Raw genomic sequence first — 19,430 nt, 5'->3', positions numbered from 1 at the left:
TATCATTCATAAAATTGCAGTCAGATCATATTAAAAAATATGTAAAGTCTTTCACATAGTGCCTGGCATACAGGAAGCACTTAAAGAGTCTTACTACTCTTACCAACAGTGAATTGGATTGTTTTATTAAGTAAAACATCGTGGCAAGAGGCATTCTGGCAGATGAATCACCTCTCCCCAGAAACATGGAAAATGCAACCATTAAAAAGTAAGGGGACAATGTATGTAGGTCGATAAAACCTGGCAGCTATTTTCATGGATTAAATGCCATCCCTCCCCTACCAAAACAAAACAAAACAAAAACTCAGGAAAATGCAGTCACAATCCCCAGCAACCTCCTCAGAGTCACCGGAATGCAGGAGAGCTCCTAATGCAACATGAGTTGCTCTACCAAAAAGAGTGGAAACCTGCTACATCCAGAGGGCTTCCTACTTTATTTACTTAAGTTTTTGGAGCAACTTAGCAGATCTGCCTCAGGCAACATAAAACTGAAGTATCAAGTTCAGGTCAGGTAAGCAAGAACTGCCCCTGGAGCTTCAACACTAGCAGTGTTCCAAGATATTCAAGGCAAGAAACTTGACCTTCAGTCTCCCGTCTGTGTGCCCAGCCCCCGCTGCTGACCCAAGGAACAGAGCCTGCGCCTCCGGCCCTTGCCCTGACAAAACCCCGTGCCCAACACCTCAGTACAGCATCTGGGAGAGTGGTGGAGGCTCCTTGGGGAGATCACAGCCTTCAAAGGTTTCCACACACTTAACGCAAAATGAAGTTTCAAATCACCAACCGCCCAAGGTACCTTTATGGCCACTAAGCCACAAATTAAAATGCAACAGCAGCATCGCTGAGTTTCAGCATCCTGAGGGCCTAACAGTGAGTTAGCCAAGTGCCTTAACAGAAAGGTTTCCTAAGGTCTGAAACTTCAAAGGAAAATGCAATTAAATTTAACAAAATTATTAATATATAAACATAATTTAGAATAACCTCTATATGTATTTTTTGATGAATATATAACAAGATTTAGTGACAGGTCTGATCACTACTATGCTTTTACAGAAAGAATGAGAATAACATTTTAAGATATCACAACAGTAATATGACATAAAAATGTCTATGATTTCTATTGTAACAAAGCCACTCACAGTGCTAATTCCACTACAATTTACTCTCAACATTTATAATGGAATGTAATCTTATAAACTATAAGGCTAGTGAAAATAAAGATATAATCTTTCTCTCACCTAAATTCACTAACTCTAAATTCTTTTCCCAGATCTAGTTAAAAACTCTGCTTTAATTTATAAAAGAAAACAAAACTTTAAAAGAACAAAATAAAGAATTATGAAAACTGGAGATGCTCCTTATTCCTTCAAGTGTACCTCCCACCCCTAGACTCAGCTAAACAACTTTATGAATAGTAGCTACCAGAGAAAGCGCCAGCCCTAACCTTTCTCCATGTCTGCAAGGTGGAGTGAGACTATCATGACATCTCTGGACCTATCACAGCCACAACTGCTACCAGTGACTGAAAAGAGCTCTGGTAACTTGGTTAAATCTTCAGACTTGCAAAGCAACCTGGGAGGGAAGGTTAATGGCCATCAGAATTAGGATGCAAGCAGTCACAGTGGGCTGGCAAGACAGAAGTTTACAAAATGAATTACAATAAGGGATACAATAAAATTCAGTTATATCCTCTGGAGTGAGGAAAGGAAATGGCAATTCTTTGGGCATCTACTGTGCCAGGTAACTTAGGCACGTTACACACTGAATCCTCATGCCCCCATATCTGCCCATATAAAGGGCAAGAAAGAAATGGCTGACTGGTAGCATCTGGCTCATGCACAGTCACAGGAGAATAAATACAGAATATCAGTGAAGAGACTCAACAACATGTTATATGTTCTCTAGAAGGAAAAAAGATAAAGTAAAGGTGGAAGATTGAACCTGTGACTCTACCAATACCCAATTAGTTGTTTTTAAAGCCCCCCAACCCCAGTGGACAGGGAGAGTAAGAAAGGAGAAAGAAAAAAAGAGAATTGGGAAGGAAAAAGGGAGGGGAGAAAGGGAGGAAGGGAGGGAGGGAGGAAGAGAGAGAGAGAGAAACTGTAGAATTTTGAAAGCTGGAAATAGGATAAATGAGTGGTAAATAGACCAAGGAAACTGAATACTAAGCAGATCATAGGAAAATCAAAGAATTAACATAATTAAGACCAAGTAACTGTCAGGAGGCTAGGAAGGTGCCAGCACTAGATCCTTCTGGAAGTGAGAATGAAGGAAATGACTTCAGTAAGATCTGAAAGCCCCGCTGACGAAAATGAGAGATTTCATCCTACAAAAACAACATTACTTCTCACTGTATAAATCAATCCTTCCTGTGAATTTTCTTCAACCCACTATAGTTAGCACCATGTGAAAACAGAATTAATTGGCCCTGGAAGGCATCAAGGTACCTATCACTCACGCAGCATTCAGACTGGAGTTGAAACTTCTCTCATCTGTGTTATAAAATGAAATGGATTTGCGTGGTTAGGAAAACACTATGTTCTATTAATTGGAAGTCACTACCTACCCTGAGGGTGATATTATTATTCAACACTATCGATTATCTCTTTCCTCTCCACATCTCTCTCAGACCCCTCTCCAAAGAATCTAAACATTTTCAGGTCTCTGTTACCTTTCAAAAAGAACGACTTGTTCTAAACTTTGCTTCCATATTTTCCTCCAGCTACCACCTTCTCTTTAGCTTCCTCTTTAAATCAAAGCATCTTCAAAGAGTTACTCATTTCCTTTTTAAAGTGTACGGTGACTTTCAGTATACTTGGTGTTGTGCAACCTCAGCACCATTAATTCCAAAACATTTTCACCACCCCAAAAAGAAACTCTGTGTTCATTTGCAGTCACTCCCCATTCTCCTCCTTCTCCAGCCCCGTTACCCACTAATCTGTGTTCTGTCTCTGGATTTACTTACCTAAACCCAGTGAACTTTTGCAAGCATCTTACTTAACATGTCAGCAATGTAACTCTCTCTTTTGCACGCCTTCTTCTCTGGGCCCCTGGATATTCTTTCTACCTCTCTAAAACTACTTCCTACTCAATTCTGCAGAGTTATCCTTTACCTCCCAAACTGTGAAAGTTAGGCCTCACCAAGGTACCACTCCAGGTCCAAATTCTCTCTTCCTAGATGAGGCTTCTCAGACTTTATAGTGTATGTACATCAGTACCACCTTGGAAGCTCCTTAAAAACACAGATTGCTGGGTCCACTGAAAGTTTCTGATTCAACAGATCCAAGGCAGGACCTGAGAATCTGCATTTCTAACAAGTTTCCAGGAGTTGCTGATGCTGCTGGTAGGAGGAAATATATTTAAACAACCACCGCCCTGGTCAACCTCACCTACATAAATTACCGTCTGTCTTCCAATGACCCTCAAATTCATCTCTCTAACACAAGCTCCTTCCTAGAACTCCAAGTCAGTACAGCCAACCCCTACACGGCATTTCCATTTGGGCATCTCAAAGTCACTGTGTAGGAAAAATCTCTTGAATCTTTCTCCCAACTCATCCACCACCACTAACCAGCAAAATACTAGAATCAACTACCTGGTCTATCACACCCTGTCTAGAAAAAAAAATGAAGCTTCCAGGTTGTTCAAGCTAGGGTCTAGATGCACCCCATTTCTCTCCATTCCTTTATCCCATCCATCTTTGTGCACCACTGTTTTCCTCTCTCAAATGTCCCTTGAATGCATTTTGCTCCACGTCCATTACCATTGTCTCTCTACAGCTATTCTTTTTTTCTTTTGGTACTGGGGATCGAACTCAGGTCGGTCCTTGAGCTTTCGAGGCAGGTGCCAGAAACAGTGAGCTAAATCCCCGGCCCCATCTACAGCTATTCTTAGTCATTCTAATCAGTTTTCTTCACTGCACCCGAGTGATACTTTAAAAAGCAAGTATGATGTGGTCACCCTTCATCTGTAACTCATCCCTGACGTCTCACTGCTCCAAAGGTAAAGTGCAAATCCCCAACAAGGCCCTGTGGGGCCTGCCCCCACCCCTGCCTCTCCAGGCAGCCTCTGACCAACATCCCTAAGCTCCTGAGAGGGGGTGTGGGCTCTCCCCACTGAACCTTCGCCTCTGCCAGTCACATGCACCTCCTGCTCACCTTGCCTAGGTTACCTTCCTCATTCCTCAGATCTCAGCTCAAACAGCACTGCTCTTGGGGAAACCTCCAACCTCACCCTGGCTAGATCAGGTCTCTGGACTTTGTTTTTTCCTTTAGACTTAACTACGGTGTGAAATTATACCCTGGTGTGTTTATTTTGGTTCCTTATCTCTACAATAATCTCAGTGATACACATTTATCACTCACCTTTGTCTTTTTAGTTCCTGATACAAAACAGATAATAAATATGTATAAATAAATGTTAAAGTTAAATAAAAGAGCTTAGGAACTCGTTCCAAGAAAATTTTCTATAATATTCTATGCTTACTTTTGTTGACTCAAGTAAACTAAAGCCTCAACTCTCACTAGCATGAACAACTTTCTCTGCATTAACCCCAAATCCCTTTTGTCCATTTAAAACCATTTCCTTCTGTTCTCTCCAGCAAAGAGAATTAACTGAACAAAGCTAAAAGCAGTGATGCTCAAGGTAGTTTTCTCTTCCTTTGTCTCTTCCTTTTCTCTTCCTTTGTCAAGTGGCATTAAACACCCTGGTTTATTTTAACTCAGATTCTTCAGAGAGGGTACATGGTGATTTTAGGATTAAAACACTCCAGGCAACATGCTAAAGAGTTGAAAGTCCCATAATTTTTAGTTTTATGTTTCCATTCCCATTGTTTACTTAGCTCCTGGTTTGCTCTTCTATTCATTATGCATTCATTCAAGCATTTTTATTGAACCAAATACTGTATTTATTAAGGGGAACAAGAGGACATGTTATATTCTTCCACCTCCCTCACAAAGGAGAAGGAGTGTGCACACCCCTGGCTTCCCAAGAAAAGTCAGCTGTCCTGCTCTGTCGTGAGCGTGTGGGTCACATACCACACCACTCTGTTAAAATGGAAAACATAAAGCTGCTTTTCCTGGAAGAGACACAGCAGTGCCCACACACCCACAGTCTCTAAATCAGTCATCTCTGCTGAAGAATAAATCATGTGTCTCTAACCTCGCTACAGAAGATTAATGATACAGACAACTGCTGCCTAGAAACACCCAAACACAAATTTAGTTCAGCCTCATGCTTGACCACCGAAACCTCACTTCTCCCAGAAGTTCTACCTGTCTAAATGTGACTTCTGGAATCACAATCAATTGAACCATACAGCTACCATTAAGCGATTACAAAAATCCACATAACTATGACCTTGGAAGGGACTTATCAGCAATAAGCTAAGTAAGTTTGTTAAGTAAAAAACTAAAGGAATGAATACTTGAATAGAAGAAGCAATCAGATTTTTTCATCTGTTTATTTTATGTTTTTGCAATTATTTTGCAGAAAACATAAGAAAAAATAAATTTAAGAAAGGTAGACTCATCATTCACAATTAGACAATTAAGACACTTAAAAAAGGAGGTTCAGTCGGGAGGCTGAGATAGGAGGAGTGCCACAAGTTCAAGGCTAGTCTGGAGTACATAGTGAGTTCAAGACCAGCCTGAAGTGCAGAGTAAGACCCTGTCCCCCACCCCCCAAAAAAGGTGGGGGGAGCCCTGAGTCACTGGTGTTCTAGCTGTTTTGGACAGGCTCTCAGGAGTCAATTGCTAAATATTCAAAAATTGTGAGAGCCCACATCAACAGTGGTGGTGATACAGATACCTCGGTTCAAAAATTTAATTCTTTCCATGATTCTGGTCACAAACCAAATTAGAGGAGAACCAAATCAAATTTGCAATTAGGTTCAATGTTGACCTTGTGGGGTAATCTGCTTTGGTTCTCAGTTCTCATCCAATTCAGTTTACAACCAGAATCATGGAAAGAATTAAGTTCATGAACTGAGGTACCACTATATTTGCACCACCAGAATCAGCAAACCTTTTATTTGTACAGATCTGGTTTACCAACACACCTCCACTTGTAACTTAAGAATCTAAGAAATCGCTCAGAATGATGCTGCCTTAGTCAGGAGTGGTGGCACATGTGACTCCAGCACTCTGGGAGGCTGAAACAGGAGGATCACAATTCCACCCCAGCTTGGGGAATTTAGCCACTAGTGAGATCCTGTCTCAAAATAAAAAATACAAAGGTCTGGGTTTGTAGTTCACTGTGAAGGCCTTGACTTCAATCCTGAGTATTTGAAAAAAAAAAAAAATGACACAATCTCATAAATGTAAATAATGTAGAGATGACCCCAGTTACAAAAGAGCATATTTACACTAAGCAACAAAAAAGCATTTCTGGTAATGAAGTTGTTGAAAAGGAAAAATGGAGAAGAGGCACAGTATCCAAAATGTGGAGACTTCACTAAATAATTAAAAAGAACTGATGGTAAAAGGACTAATAAAAAATAAGAATGACTGTGATCTATGTATGTCTTGTATCCATGATTCTCTGGAAATTTTCTGGCTAACAGTAGTTAGGAGATGAGCGAATATTTGCAGAACAATGAGTTAGAAAGGATCTTGAAGGTCATCCCAGACTCCTTCAGAGCATTAAACTGAATTCCAACCTCATAGTCACAAGATTGCAAACCACTTAAAGATAGGAAATGAGTCCTTTATGTCTGTGTGCCTAGCCAATAGTAAGGTTGAGCATATTATAAGCTGTATATGTTGTTGAATGAATTAATGAATGGGAAAATGAATAAATGATCATAACCAGGAATTCATTCAACTTTATCTGAACACCTCTAGTGGCTGGGCACTATTGACCCTCCAAAGTAAAAATTATGTTTTAAAAAATCCTTAACTTTAAGCTATGTATAATAGTATAACATACTCTAAGTCATTGCTATCCAACAGAAATTAAATGACAATGACAAAACAGAAGTACATGTGATTAAAATTTCCTTCATAATCATATTAAAATAAAAAAAATTAATTCTAGCTGGGCATGGTGTCACATGCCTGTAGTTTCAGTTCTCAGGAGGCTGAGGCAGGATTGACATGAGTTCAAGGACAGTCTGTGAACTACATAGTGAGACCCTGTCTCAAACAAACAAAAACAAAATTAATTAATTAATTATAACATTTTGTTTAATAGAATATATCTACAATATATCTAGAGTATTATCATTCCAGCATATAATCAATATAATTATAAATATTTTTTACACTTTTGGACTAAACCTCTGAAATCCAATGTGCATTTTAAATGTTAATCTATCTCAGTTTGAACTTAACAAATTTCAAGTGTTCAAGAGCACATGTAGCTAGTATCTATCATACTAGACAGCTGAGAACTAGACAATTCTCCCAAAATACCTTATACAACTGTCTAAAGTACATCCCAACTTCTAGTCTCTGAAGAGATCCACTACATATACCTAACAGCTATGGGAAAAATAAAGAGCTGAACATTTTCATCCTTTATGTGTATTTGATGAGAACTGGATAAGAGAACAAAAATGTCTCCCAAAGGCACAAAATCAAATGGCCTTATGGGGCAGGGCCAAAAGCTGAACAAAAAAATCTAACAAAATATGGGGCACAGCCTGGTGTGGTGACCCACACCTATAATCCCAGCACTTGGGAGGCTGAGGCAAGAGGATTGCTGTGGGTATGAAGCCAGTCCCACCTCATAGTGAGTTCAAGACCAGCCTGAACTACATAGTGAGACCCTGTCTCAAAAAAAAAAGGACAAGGAATCCCTGCTTTTCAGGTTTAACATCAGGCTATATACTAATCACTTTGCTCATCTAAAAAACAGTTATGTCAAAATTCAATTCTAAGTCATGGCTTAATAGGTTGCATAAAATTAGCAACACAGAATCTGTGTAGAACTAGCAATAATGCCAGAAAAACAGACCAACAGCTATGCTCTGGGTCTTTGATCAACATCTAACACACATTTAACAACACTAATTTTTCTTTAAACATAAAAATAATGGTAAGTTCTCTTTAAATTGTCATAAAGAAAAAAATCAAAAAAATGAATTGTTATAAAGGTAAATGGTTGTAATCTTATTCTAAATTATCTTTACCACTAAGGCGACTACTGGAAAGATACCATCATAAAGAGTATGAGAATTTTGGCAATAATCCTACTACAGAAATTTTGGTAATACTGATTTGGAACCATAAAGGTAGAAATAACAGAGAAAGTAGTCTGGGCCAATTTTTACAACACTAATTATTATTCCAGTTCATAAAAGATGTAACTCACCTCTGTGTATATATGATGTATCACAGAGAACCCCTCATAGTTATTTCACTTCTCAGAGTGGTGCTTATTTACCACTTTAACAAGAAAAATCTCACAGTCAAGTTTTCATAGTGGTCCAAGTTATTCAAAATATGACCCAGCTGCTGAGAAAAAATTTCAACAGTGTGGACCTAGATAAGCTGTCTAATTTGAAAATTCAAAAAAATGGTACATCTTCACTATTCAAACATAATGTGGATTACTTTCCATTATACCAAGCATCAAAATCAAAAGTTTATGAAGAGCCATGGGACAGAACTGACTTCAAAGAACATGGAAAAGCAAAAAGGAATCAAGAATGAAAGAAGCAACTTAATTAAGCAAAAAATAAAATTTTGTTTCCATATTTTTCCACTCAAGAAAAAAACATGATAAGAAGAACTTACCCTTTGAGATATAGTTAACTGCTAAACAACTTTTGACAAAAATCACAATACCATATTTGAGACAACAAATAGCTAGTTCACAACGTTTTTATGTGAAGAGATATGTCTTATAATTGCACCTCACTTCTACCAGCACATGTTTGCTTCAGAATAAAGAAGGCAGTCTCATGCCAAGTTCTAAGCAGTTGACCCTTTGAGCCTTTGTTGAAAGACCTACAAGTTCTGGCATGCCCAGAAGATCTAGAATAATTGCTTTTAAGATTTCCCATTAAAACTCTGACACATACCACACAGCAACTTAGATATCACTAAGGGTCATCCCCAAAACACAACAAACACCTCCCTTAACACAAACAGTATGAGTCCACTTTAATAATAAGTGACATTAAAGGATTGTCAGTGGGAGGTTTGTGGGATCCTCAGTTACAGATGATGGGCTGACCTCACATCTGCTCTGAGAGAAATACTGGATATTCTTGTTCACATTAAATAAAATGGTTCTATGTGATAAGTCACCTGTTTCCAAAACTCTCTGGAAACAGAAAAAACTGTTCCACACATGACAACATATTATTCTCCTCTCAAGAGATCTTTTTTGTTCCACACATGTGTGCATCAAGAAACATGCCACAGAGTGTTTCTGCAGAATAGATGTTAATAGAAATTAGGGAGCAAGAGTAAGGGAATCAGTACTTTGAAAAATTCTGAGTTGAACGGAGTTAGATTACTTCATTACTCAGAACAACCTCAAATCTTTAAAATGGAAATGTGCTTTATAAAACTCCAAGGTAGAGAGTCCTAAACTTATTTATTTGACAACTGAAAATTTTTTTGACCACTAAAATTTTTTTAATCTTTGCCATGGTACACCTTATAGCCCAGTTCTCAACCTTTACCACATATTCATATATTGCAATCATGTAGGTAGGTCTTAAAAATCCAATAACCAGCCTTCATTCCAGGCCAATTACATCAGAATTTCTGGGAGTGGAATCCCAGAGATGTATGGTTCTTTAAAGATTCCCAGGAATGAAAACAAATTTGAGAACCAACATAACTTTGGAAACATTAATCTACAAGTTCTAGACTATTCTTCAAACTAAAAAGCAAAAACAAAAACAACAGCTAAAGATAGGACATCCAACTTCTATCAGCTTTATTCCACTGGACATTGACACAACATCCCATCTCCACCTTACTCCCATACTGATTCATTCTTTTACAGACAATGTTTTCTGCATATTCCTTCAAAACTAGGTCCCAGCATACTATTTATTGTCTGAATAATTTTATCCCCCTTTAATTTTTTAAGTCATAGAAAAAATGGGTTTTGACAGATTTAGGAATCATCATGAATATACCAGACAACTTATCAAGCTGGTACACATGAATCAGTAAACAAAGAACTATTGTAAAATAAATTAAGAAGCATAAAACATCGCATAAAACATTGTTGCACAATTTAGACTAATTGGTTATCAGTGTTTTCTGACGCTTTAAATTTTTGCAAACACTGCTTTAGGAATACCCAGGAATGCAGAAATGAAAACCACTGCCACTGACCACCACAAAAACAAGCTGGAGATTCCATTAAGGGCTGATGGTCTTGTAAGACTAGATAAGTAGCAATTAAAATTACTTTATAGAATGTTTGGCCAATAGGATACACAAAGTTTAGTTAATACAGTGAAAGGGACAGAACCTCAAAAGATCCTTTGCCAGTTCAGCTCTGACGCTGCCCCCAGAACTGAAAGGCCTCTTGTTCCCTTAAAGGCCAGCTGCCAAGACAACACTGAGGATGGATGGACTCAACAAATTCAAGTAGATGGAAAATACCCTCTGCCTCTAGTTTTCAGCTAGAGTCACTCTTGATAAACACATTGGCTATTCTTAGTACAAGTGAAAAGTACAATTTTGACACAGATATCTTACACTTCAGAGGAACACCCTAGGACCGACTGATTCACAAACACTAATATCACAACATTTCCCAAGTGTCATACCAACCCAGAAAACTCAACTATCACTAATGTCAACTCTACTCAACTTAATCAAGAATAGACAGTAAAGTTACATAAATCTTCTTTTTTAATTTGTCTCATTTTTAGTGATTTTTTTTTCATTTTTAGTGAATTTTTAACTAACTCAAAAGAAAACTAAATAATTTAAATATAATTCCAAATAAAAAATCAGGTCATTTCTTTAGTTATAATACTATACCTGCAATATAAATCTCACATTATTTAGATTCAACCTAACATGCCACTTTTTAAAAAGAATCTGATGCCAAATGAGTGAAAAGTTACAGGACCTAACATCAGAACCTGGATTGTCACATTCCAGTTTTCATCTTCACATAGAAGGCATTTTATGAGGCCTCTTCCTAACATGCCCTAACCCTAGTTCCAATTATGCCTCCTTCCCCAATATTCCCCTAACAATGGTCTCCTAACTATAATAAAGCACTACAATTGTTTCATATATCTGTACATTTACACAAACTACACAATGAATTTCCTTGCAGTAGGATCGAGTTGTCCTAACCATTTTTAGATCCACAGGACTATCACAATAACTGGCATAGAAAAAAAGCAACAAATTAATGTACTTAGTCCTTTGGGACACAAAATAGGAATGAACTCAATTTTCACCCTCAAGAGAAGAGTTAGCCTTGCAAATAAACAATTATTATACAAGATGTTTGCTTTAATGCTATGTGGAACACTGTAATCCATGAAATGCAACAAGGAATTACAGGAAAAGGGCTTGCCAAGATTCTCCAGAAAAATGAGGAAAGGTTTTTATAGAACTGACTGCTCAAATGATTGTTTGATAAATGAATAAATTTTGAAGAGTGGCATTATCTAAAGTCAGGGTAGTCATAAAATTCCCTTACTTAAAAAAGATACAGCATATATGAGAAAACACGCATTTCAGTGAAGAGTATACCTGAAAATGCCAATCATATCCTCAATAAGGCTTCAAAACAGTTCTCCTTTTTAAGGAATTTTAAGCAATACAACAATTACATCTAACTGGAAGTCTGTTTTTAGGTAAGTTTAATATAGAAAGAGTTGAAAAATCTAAATGAAAACAAGAGTGTGATTTAACAACAAATGGAGTAAAAATGCTGGTAGATAATATAACCCAGATTATAATGAAGACCAAGACAATAGTGACTGACTAAAATTAGTATGAGGGTGATTCCTGATAATGTTCCTTACTTCAGTGAGCCTGGGTTATAAGCAAAAACAACACAGTTCTTATCTTAGGAAAAAAATAGTTTCTTTAGTTCAGTTCCCAGAAACCAGTAGTATTTTCTCATCTAAATTCTTCACTAAAGTTCAAATTCACCACTCCTTGGTATGTTCTGCTACAAATGCATAGTTTATGAAGAGTTTGTATTTAGAGATGCAGCTTAATGCAAACATAAATCTCAGGGTTCCGAGTTATCAGAAAAATACAACTTGAGTTACACTTAAGATCAAACTCTAATCTAGGAAACAGGTGCCTAAAGAAAGGGACAGATGCCTCAGATTTGTGTTAAGCATTATTTTTCATGTGAGGGCCTTTTAACAGATTGCATAAAACTCTTTATGTCTAACCACAATGCAGTAACATTCTCTAGTTCATCTTCTGCTTCTTTTAAAATAATTTGATGGTGTTCTGTACATGTACCAACTCGCCACAAGGAACGTAATTATGTACTGCAGTCATATACTAATAAAGAACAAAAACTGGAAAAACATAAAATAATTTCAGACCAAGTGAGTTTAAAGAAAACTACAATGAAAATGACAGAAAACAACATGTCTCTCTATAAGAGACTGGTTACAACTGTTCTAGTATATTAAACAGCAATGAAACAGAATGAAGGACGCTTTCCATATCTAAAATGAATGAGGTGAAAAACAATAAGGTGCAGAATAGTTTATGTAGTGTGCTATATTTTGTGATCAAAATAGGAACAATAAGAATGTACATCTTGGGCCGGGATTTAGCTCAGTGGTTTTGCCTCCTGCTACGCAAGTGCAAGGACCCGAGTTCGATCCCTGGTACCAAAAAAAAAAAAAAGAATATACATCTTTATTTCTTTGTATATATATAAAGAAACTCTAGAAGGGTATACAATAAACTAACTCCAGAAGTTATCTTGAAAGAATGAGCATCAAGGGAGAGAGGGAAATTTTTCACTGTATATTTTCTGTATATTTTTAAAATATCACTTATGTTAATATATTTATATTTTCAACTATTTGGGAAAATAGGCTATAATTGTAATAACTATGATTCTGTTACCTAGTAATAATTTTCTTACAATATTTTTCTTTCTCTTCTGGTCTTAATTTCTCAAAAATGCCAGTTCTCAAGAAAAAAATTACCTAACACAAAAAAATTCATTCCCTCCTCCAATATTCATCTAAATATATAAAAGGGCCAGGAATGTAGTTCAGTGTAAAGGCCCTGGGTTCAAATCTCAGTACTACAAAGAAAACAAGAAAGGATAGAAAAGAAGAAAACCCGCAAATACTTCTCTGATTTAAAAAAAACAAAGTAAGTCCTCACTGTCTACAGAACAGGTTCAGTAATCTGTCCAGGTGACACCTCCTCTCTCCCTACAGAGGGCTTCTCAAATCGCCCAGACACAACAAACATCCCCAGGACTTTCCATGGGACACACCTGTGCCTAATGTCCCTCCTCTGCTCCCAGCTTGGGTACAGCCTAACATTTCCACAGTTCATTTGTGCCTACAGACCTGCCTGCCTCTACTAAAATATGAGATCATTAGAAGACCTCCTAGTCATCATATTTATAACTGTTGTGGATAATACTTATTTCTTATTAATGGTAACAATGAGAAACACAAAATCTCGGTACCACCCAGGGTATGGGGACAGCTGCACTACCTCCTTTAATCCTAGAAACACCCTGTAGCCATTGTACAGATAAGGACACTGAGGCTCAGACTACTTATGCTTACTAAAGATAGTAAGGAGCAGAATGAGGCTTCAAACCCAGCATCTCTAAAGCACAGACTCAACCACCTGGCTTAGAACTGAGGTACAGTTATTATCATCACCTTTCTGACAAAATAGATTCTATTTTACAAAGAGCTTTCAAATTATAGAAGCCACTAGAAAGGAAAAGTAAAAAAAAAAAAAACTTTTAAGTTTCCTTAAAACTGTCCTTTATATAATCTGACATTTTTTATTCGTTCTTCTTATACACAAGATTGCTAGAGAATGAAGGGGCTTTGCATTTGCTCTCCCTGGGAAGATTAAGGCTTTGGGTGTGGCTCCCTTGTCCCATTCTCCCCACTTAACACCTACCTGTGCCCCCTTTTGTCACCTGTGGTCTCAGAAACAGAGATGAGAATCTCTTGGATCTTTAAAGACTGTGTCTTCATGTGTTCATTTAAACATTTCCAAAAACTCCTCCTAGGAGTCTGAAGCTCACCCTCAGTGAGCTTACAGCACAACAGGGAGACAGAGAGCAAAGGGGCCTCCAAGCCACTCTGCTCCTCTCAGTGTTGGAAATTATGTCACAAAAACAATAATAAGCAATACAGATGCTTACAGATTTGGATAAATAAGCACAAAGACAAAAGTACTAAAATTTAGCACAATTCTTCAGAGATGACTGTTGTGGGAGGTTTTTTCTGGTGTTTTGATTTGGTTTGGGTGTTTTGTTTTGTTTTGTCTTTTGTTTTTTGAAAAGGAGAGAAAAAAATTACCATCTCATTTCAGTCCGTATAAAATAACATCATCGTCACTGTCTTGAGACAACTTAAAAGCACAGTAACTCAATGATGGCAAAGTTTAGCCCAAGTCCCACAAGCAGTTATACCTGAATGGAAGATAAGGGGGATTTGAGCCAGATAGGAGCGCTCTGTAGGCTTCTTCTGGTGTCTTCTTTAAATAGATTACCTAGGACAGAGAAATAGTAACATTTAGAACACCACCAAAGAATGACACAGCACTAATTTTATTACTCAACAAATTTGCATTTCATTTCTTGGAGTGAAAACTATCATGGAGATAATTGTTGTTACTGTTTTTATAGATTAATTTTATTGGTACATTTTAGGTATACAATATAATGACATTCACCATTGAAAATTTGTATCTTTACATAATCTCTCTTGGTTCTTATTTTTTCCCCCTTCCCCTGCCCTCCCTTCAACCCCTCCATCATCCCTCCCTATTTACAAAGACTTTGTTTCCATTTCTTCATTTTCTCATACTAATTCCATTCCCTTCTTTCCTTTCCCCTACCCCTCCCACTTCCCCTTCCCCTTTGCCCCTTTTTGTTGTTGTTGTTGTTGTGCTGCTGCTGCTGTCCAGTACTGGGTTGAACCCACCCAGGGCCTTCGCACTGAGCTACATACCTAGTCCTTTTGTAGTCCCTATTTTAAGGCAGGGTCTTACTCTGTTGCTAAGTTGCCCAGGCTGGACTCAAACTCAATATCCTCTTTTTCAGCTTGAAACCAATCACCAGCTTTTGGCTTAAAGATGGGTGAGGGCTTCAAGGCAGATCCTTGAAGAAGCCAACAAGGGTTATTCCTAGGGCACACTGCCCAGACACAATGCCAGGGACAGTCAGACCTCCGCCACTGCACTGTGCGTTCACCGAAGACCAACACAAGCCTCCTTGACCTCTACAGGTCTCCCATGAGTCACCCAGTGCTGAGGAGCTCTGACGGACATTCACAGTGAGCAGAACACCTGCCGGATGGCTGCTGAGGAAAGCCAACTACTCTCTAAACCTCACTAAAATCACATTGAGATGGGTAAAAAGGAATGATGCAGGAACACTGCCTTTACAGCAAAAGGCAAGGGTCCTGGAGGGGAGAAAGAACTTGTGAGCTGGATGGAGAGGAGCTCAGTGTGGCTAGGAGGGCGAAAGAGGGTGGGAGGAAGGAGGGGGAAAGGAGCTAAAGCATGGCCAGACTGAAGCGCAGTATACACCATGGGGAGAGTCTGACTTTCTTCCAAATACAATTTAATATTTTAATTCTGAACTGAGGGCATTGGTCCTTTTCATCTATAGTTTGAGTTTAATTTAATTCCTAGAATCTTCTCTACCTAGAATTAATGGCATTGTTGCCTCAATATATCCCCACATCAAAACCCTAAGCATTTTAATTACAAGAATGACAGAGACCTGTTGTTTTTTTTTTAAGTAGGCTTTCCTCTCTACATACAAAGCCTCTTTGAGTTTTAAGCTATGCTACTCTACTAGCAATATAGCTCATGTATTTATTAACACTTGGAGAACTAGAAAGGACTCCATTTTGAATTCTCAAAAGAAATAAAACTAGATAAAAAGCACATCTAGCTTTAATAACAGGGCCTCATGATCATTTGGCAAATGAAGTGAAGGTCAGATAAAGCACACACCAACCGAAGTGAACTGAATATGAAACAAAAACCACACAGCAAATGAACTTTAAAGGTAGTGATCAGCAGGCCTCACTGTGATCAGCACACCTATCATTCCAGCACTCTAGGAGGCAGAAGCAGTAGAGGCAGTAGAATCACAAGTTCAAGCCCAGCCTGCAGAACGATGACTTACCAATACCCTCTCTCGAAATAAAAACTAAAAATAAAAAGGAGTAAGGATGTAGCTCAACATGAAGGCTCAAGGCTCAATACCTAGTACTGCAAAACAGAAATCCAACCTCCCCCGCTAAAATCAAGGCAATCCAGTCACAAGGCACAAGTCATCTAGAGAGAATCAGGACTTGAGTTGCAGTTCAAATAATTACAAAATCCTTTTAAATCAATCCGAGCTTTGAAGACCATTTGCAGTAATCAATATTACAACATAATTTTACTGCAACCCAATGGGTAGATTATATAACGGAGCTTCTTATGAGGAAGCACTTTCTCAACCCTAAACACATTGCAGTACTTGAAAGTTAACCAGGACTGCTAACAGGGAAAACAGCTTGGAGAAAGCTTCTGTGTTTGGATTAGATAATTAAAGCTTACACAAACAGCCTTTGAAAAGCAAAAAATGCAATTCTCTCCTTAGGAGCAATTACGTTAATTCTCTTTAATTTTGTGGCAGTGTTTCTGCAAGAGGGAGTCGCCAGCCCAACGAAATAGCTCTTCAGACTGGAGACCCCACAGGGCTCCGCTCCTCATCTTACCTGCATGACTTAGCACACATGACCCATGCTCTCAACACTGTAAGAGGAGAGCCTTTGTTTTTATTTTTATCCCGGTGCTAAATTATTAATATGTGCAAAGTGAAACCCAACAGAGGCCATCTAAATTCCAAGCAGATTCCCCGGGGCATCTGTTACAGGTTGACCTTTTACAACCTGAAGGCAGGGACTTAGGGAGAGTGGGGCAAAGTTCTGATACACGTGCATGCCGTGTCCTTAACATACAAAGTGCCATCTTTCTAGCAAGTATTCCTATGCCAGATCGTCTTATGAGAGACAGACAGACAGACAGACAGACAGTAGGTCTGACTGAATCGCAGAAGGAAAGTAACATTTACTAAGACTTGCTGTCAAGGAATCTAAAACTCAGAAATATAAGGAACTTGACAAATTCACATTGCTGTTCTGTTTGTTGTTGTTGTTGTTGTCGTTTGTATTTTTTTTTTTTTTTGTACTAGGGATCAAACTCGGGTCCTTGCACTTGCAAAGCAGGCACGGGAACTAAATCCCTGGCCCCGCTGTTCCGTGATGGTGAAGAATTTGAATACAGATCTGACTCCAAAAATCTGGAGAGAAAAAGGACTCTTTTAAATTCCTAAATGCCATTATACTTTATTTTAAAAATTAGGCAATTTCAAATTATTAACAGTATTGGTGTATGAGGAATTAGGCTGGTGAAGGATTGAAAGGAAAAAGGGAAGCTTCCTGCTCTGTCCTATATTCCGTGCTGTCGTTTTGTGTAGACGTGTACAAATGTGCTTCTTAGACATGAAGTAACTAAATCAATTACAAAATGCTAAAAGCATACTTTCTTCTTACAATAAAATCTGTAATCATCCAAACTTTGTTACCAGACTTTTTATTTTTTAGTACTAAGGATTGAACTCAGCACCTTCACATCTCAGCCCTTTTTCTGTTTTTTATTTTTGACATTGGTTCTTACTAAGTTGCTAGTTGCCCAGGTTGGCCTTGAACTTGCAATACTCCTGCTTTGGCCTCCTATTGCTAGATATCCTAATATTTCCAAAAATATTTTCTGGGAATAAAAAACTAATTTAATGGCATCTGATAAATACTCTGATTATTCTTTTTCTACTTCTGAAAGGAAAAAAATAAATTACTATCTACTCTCCTCACTGCCTATTATATTACATAAAGGAAAGGATTTTCCCAAATTTTGATTGATGTAACCTGAGAAAAGCCATTTGGATGTACATGGTGCTTGGTGTACCATGCCAATTGAGCGGTACATGGGTCATTTTTATACAATTGTCCTACCCTTGCCAGGAAGTCCTAGAAACCTCCTCTATAAAATAATATTTTCACATATACTTTCTTATTTTTAACTGAGTATGAGTCAACCAATTAAGGTGATTTTTTCCCTGCTTAATTGACTTTGACATCAGTACCAACTCTGTTTCTTAAACACATGATTCTGAAGAGCCAGAATTCTGACCCATATAAATTATCAGTAGATATGAGGTTCTTAACAACACAGAAAAACTTGAGTACAACCAGCCAGCAAGATTGTTTACTAACACGACAGTGTTGGCCAGACTTTAATCATACACCAACGTTCCCAGCTTCTGTCACACCTACCACCAGCAATTACCACTTCTAGGTAGTCACAGTCTTCTAGCTTAAATCAGTTTGATGTGAAATGTTTTACACTATTGCTGTAAGTGGAAAACCTGCCACTGAATCTACACATAAATTAATATTAAAATACATAACACTTTAAATTTAAAATGTATCAAGTACAAATTTGTACTAATTTTATAGAAAAATACCACACCAAAATGAGATTAAATAAAATTCTCAGAATTTATCTGCAAATAATGGTAAATCTTTTTTAACTGAATCCTACAGTTATTATATCCTGAAGGGGTACAAAAAATGCCTGTGTGTGTATGTGTGATCTTCAGAAGCATCTTCAAATTTACAATTATATTGCAGTACTTAGATAATTTAATCTCACGGATACATAAACTGTGATTCTTAAAACAACAAACGGCTTAATATAGGAGTCTAAACCAGACTATGAGTCATGAATTTGCTAATGGTCTTTCCCTGGGGACATTCAACTCCAACTTTACTACATTTTTAGCTTTGTTTTTAGGTGCTGTTGTTTCCTCAAAAAAAAAAAAAAAAAGTTTTAGTGCAAAGTACAACACAAGTACATACATACACACATCCGAAATATTTTAAAAAGAAACCTCTGCCCTTATGTTAATTATGTTTATATTTTGCAATGTGGAGAGTTAAAATACTCTTAAGGATTTAACTTGGCTTTCTGAGAGCGGATTCTTCAATTTGGACAGTTGATTTCCTGTTATTTGTTTAATGTTTTATTTGTTTAAAAAAGTGGAAACAGAGCCCCACGGAACACGCCGAATCAGCCCGCTGCAGAAAGGCAGGTCTCTGCATGCCCTACCGAGGTCCTGAGTCACGCGGAAGACACCGAATCACCCCGCTGCAGACAGGCAGCCACCTGACTCCACATTACAAAGGCGCAGAGGAC

The 19,430-nt window shown here is 37.8% G+C and overlaps 1 protein-coding gene across 6 annotated transcripts in view; it reads right to left on the bottom strand.

Annotated features, from left to right (window-relative positions):
• The window catches only part of Cdc14a (cell division cycle 14A), a 207,385-nt gene that overhangs the window by 89,789 nt on the left and 98,166 nt on the right, over window positions 1–19,430 (bottom strand). For all 6 annotated transcript variants that reach the window (XM_087213192.1, XM_087213194.1, XM_087213193.1 and 3 more), the window contains one exon: window positions 14,584–14,663. In XM_087213192.1, the coding sequence (XP_087069318.1) occupies window positions 14,584–14,663 (80 nt within the window). The remainder of the gene's footprint in view (window positions 1–14,583; window positions 14,664–19,430) is intronic.

This window comes from Heterocephalus glaber, unplaced genomic scaffold, assembly GCF_053883595.1.
Source record: "Heterocephalus glaber isolate CG9 unplaced genomic scaffold, H.glaber_assembly_v1.0 deba00001442, whole genome shotgun sequence".
Taxonomy (NCBI): Eukaryota; Metazoa; Chordata; class Mammalia; order Rodentia; family Bathyergidae; genus Heterocephalus; species Heterocephalus glaber.
Note: the sequence above shows the minus strand (reverse complement) of the source record. Positions and strands in the feature narration are given on the sequence as shown.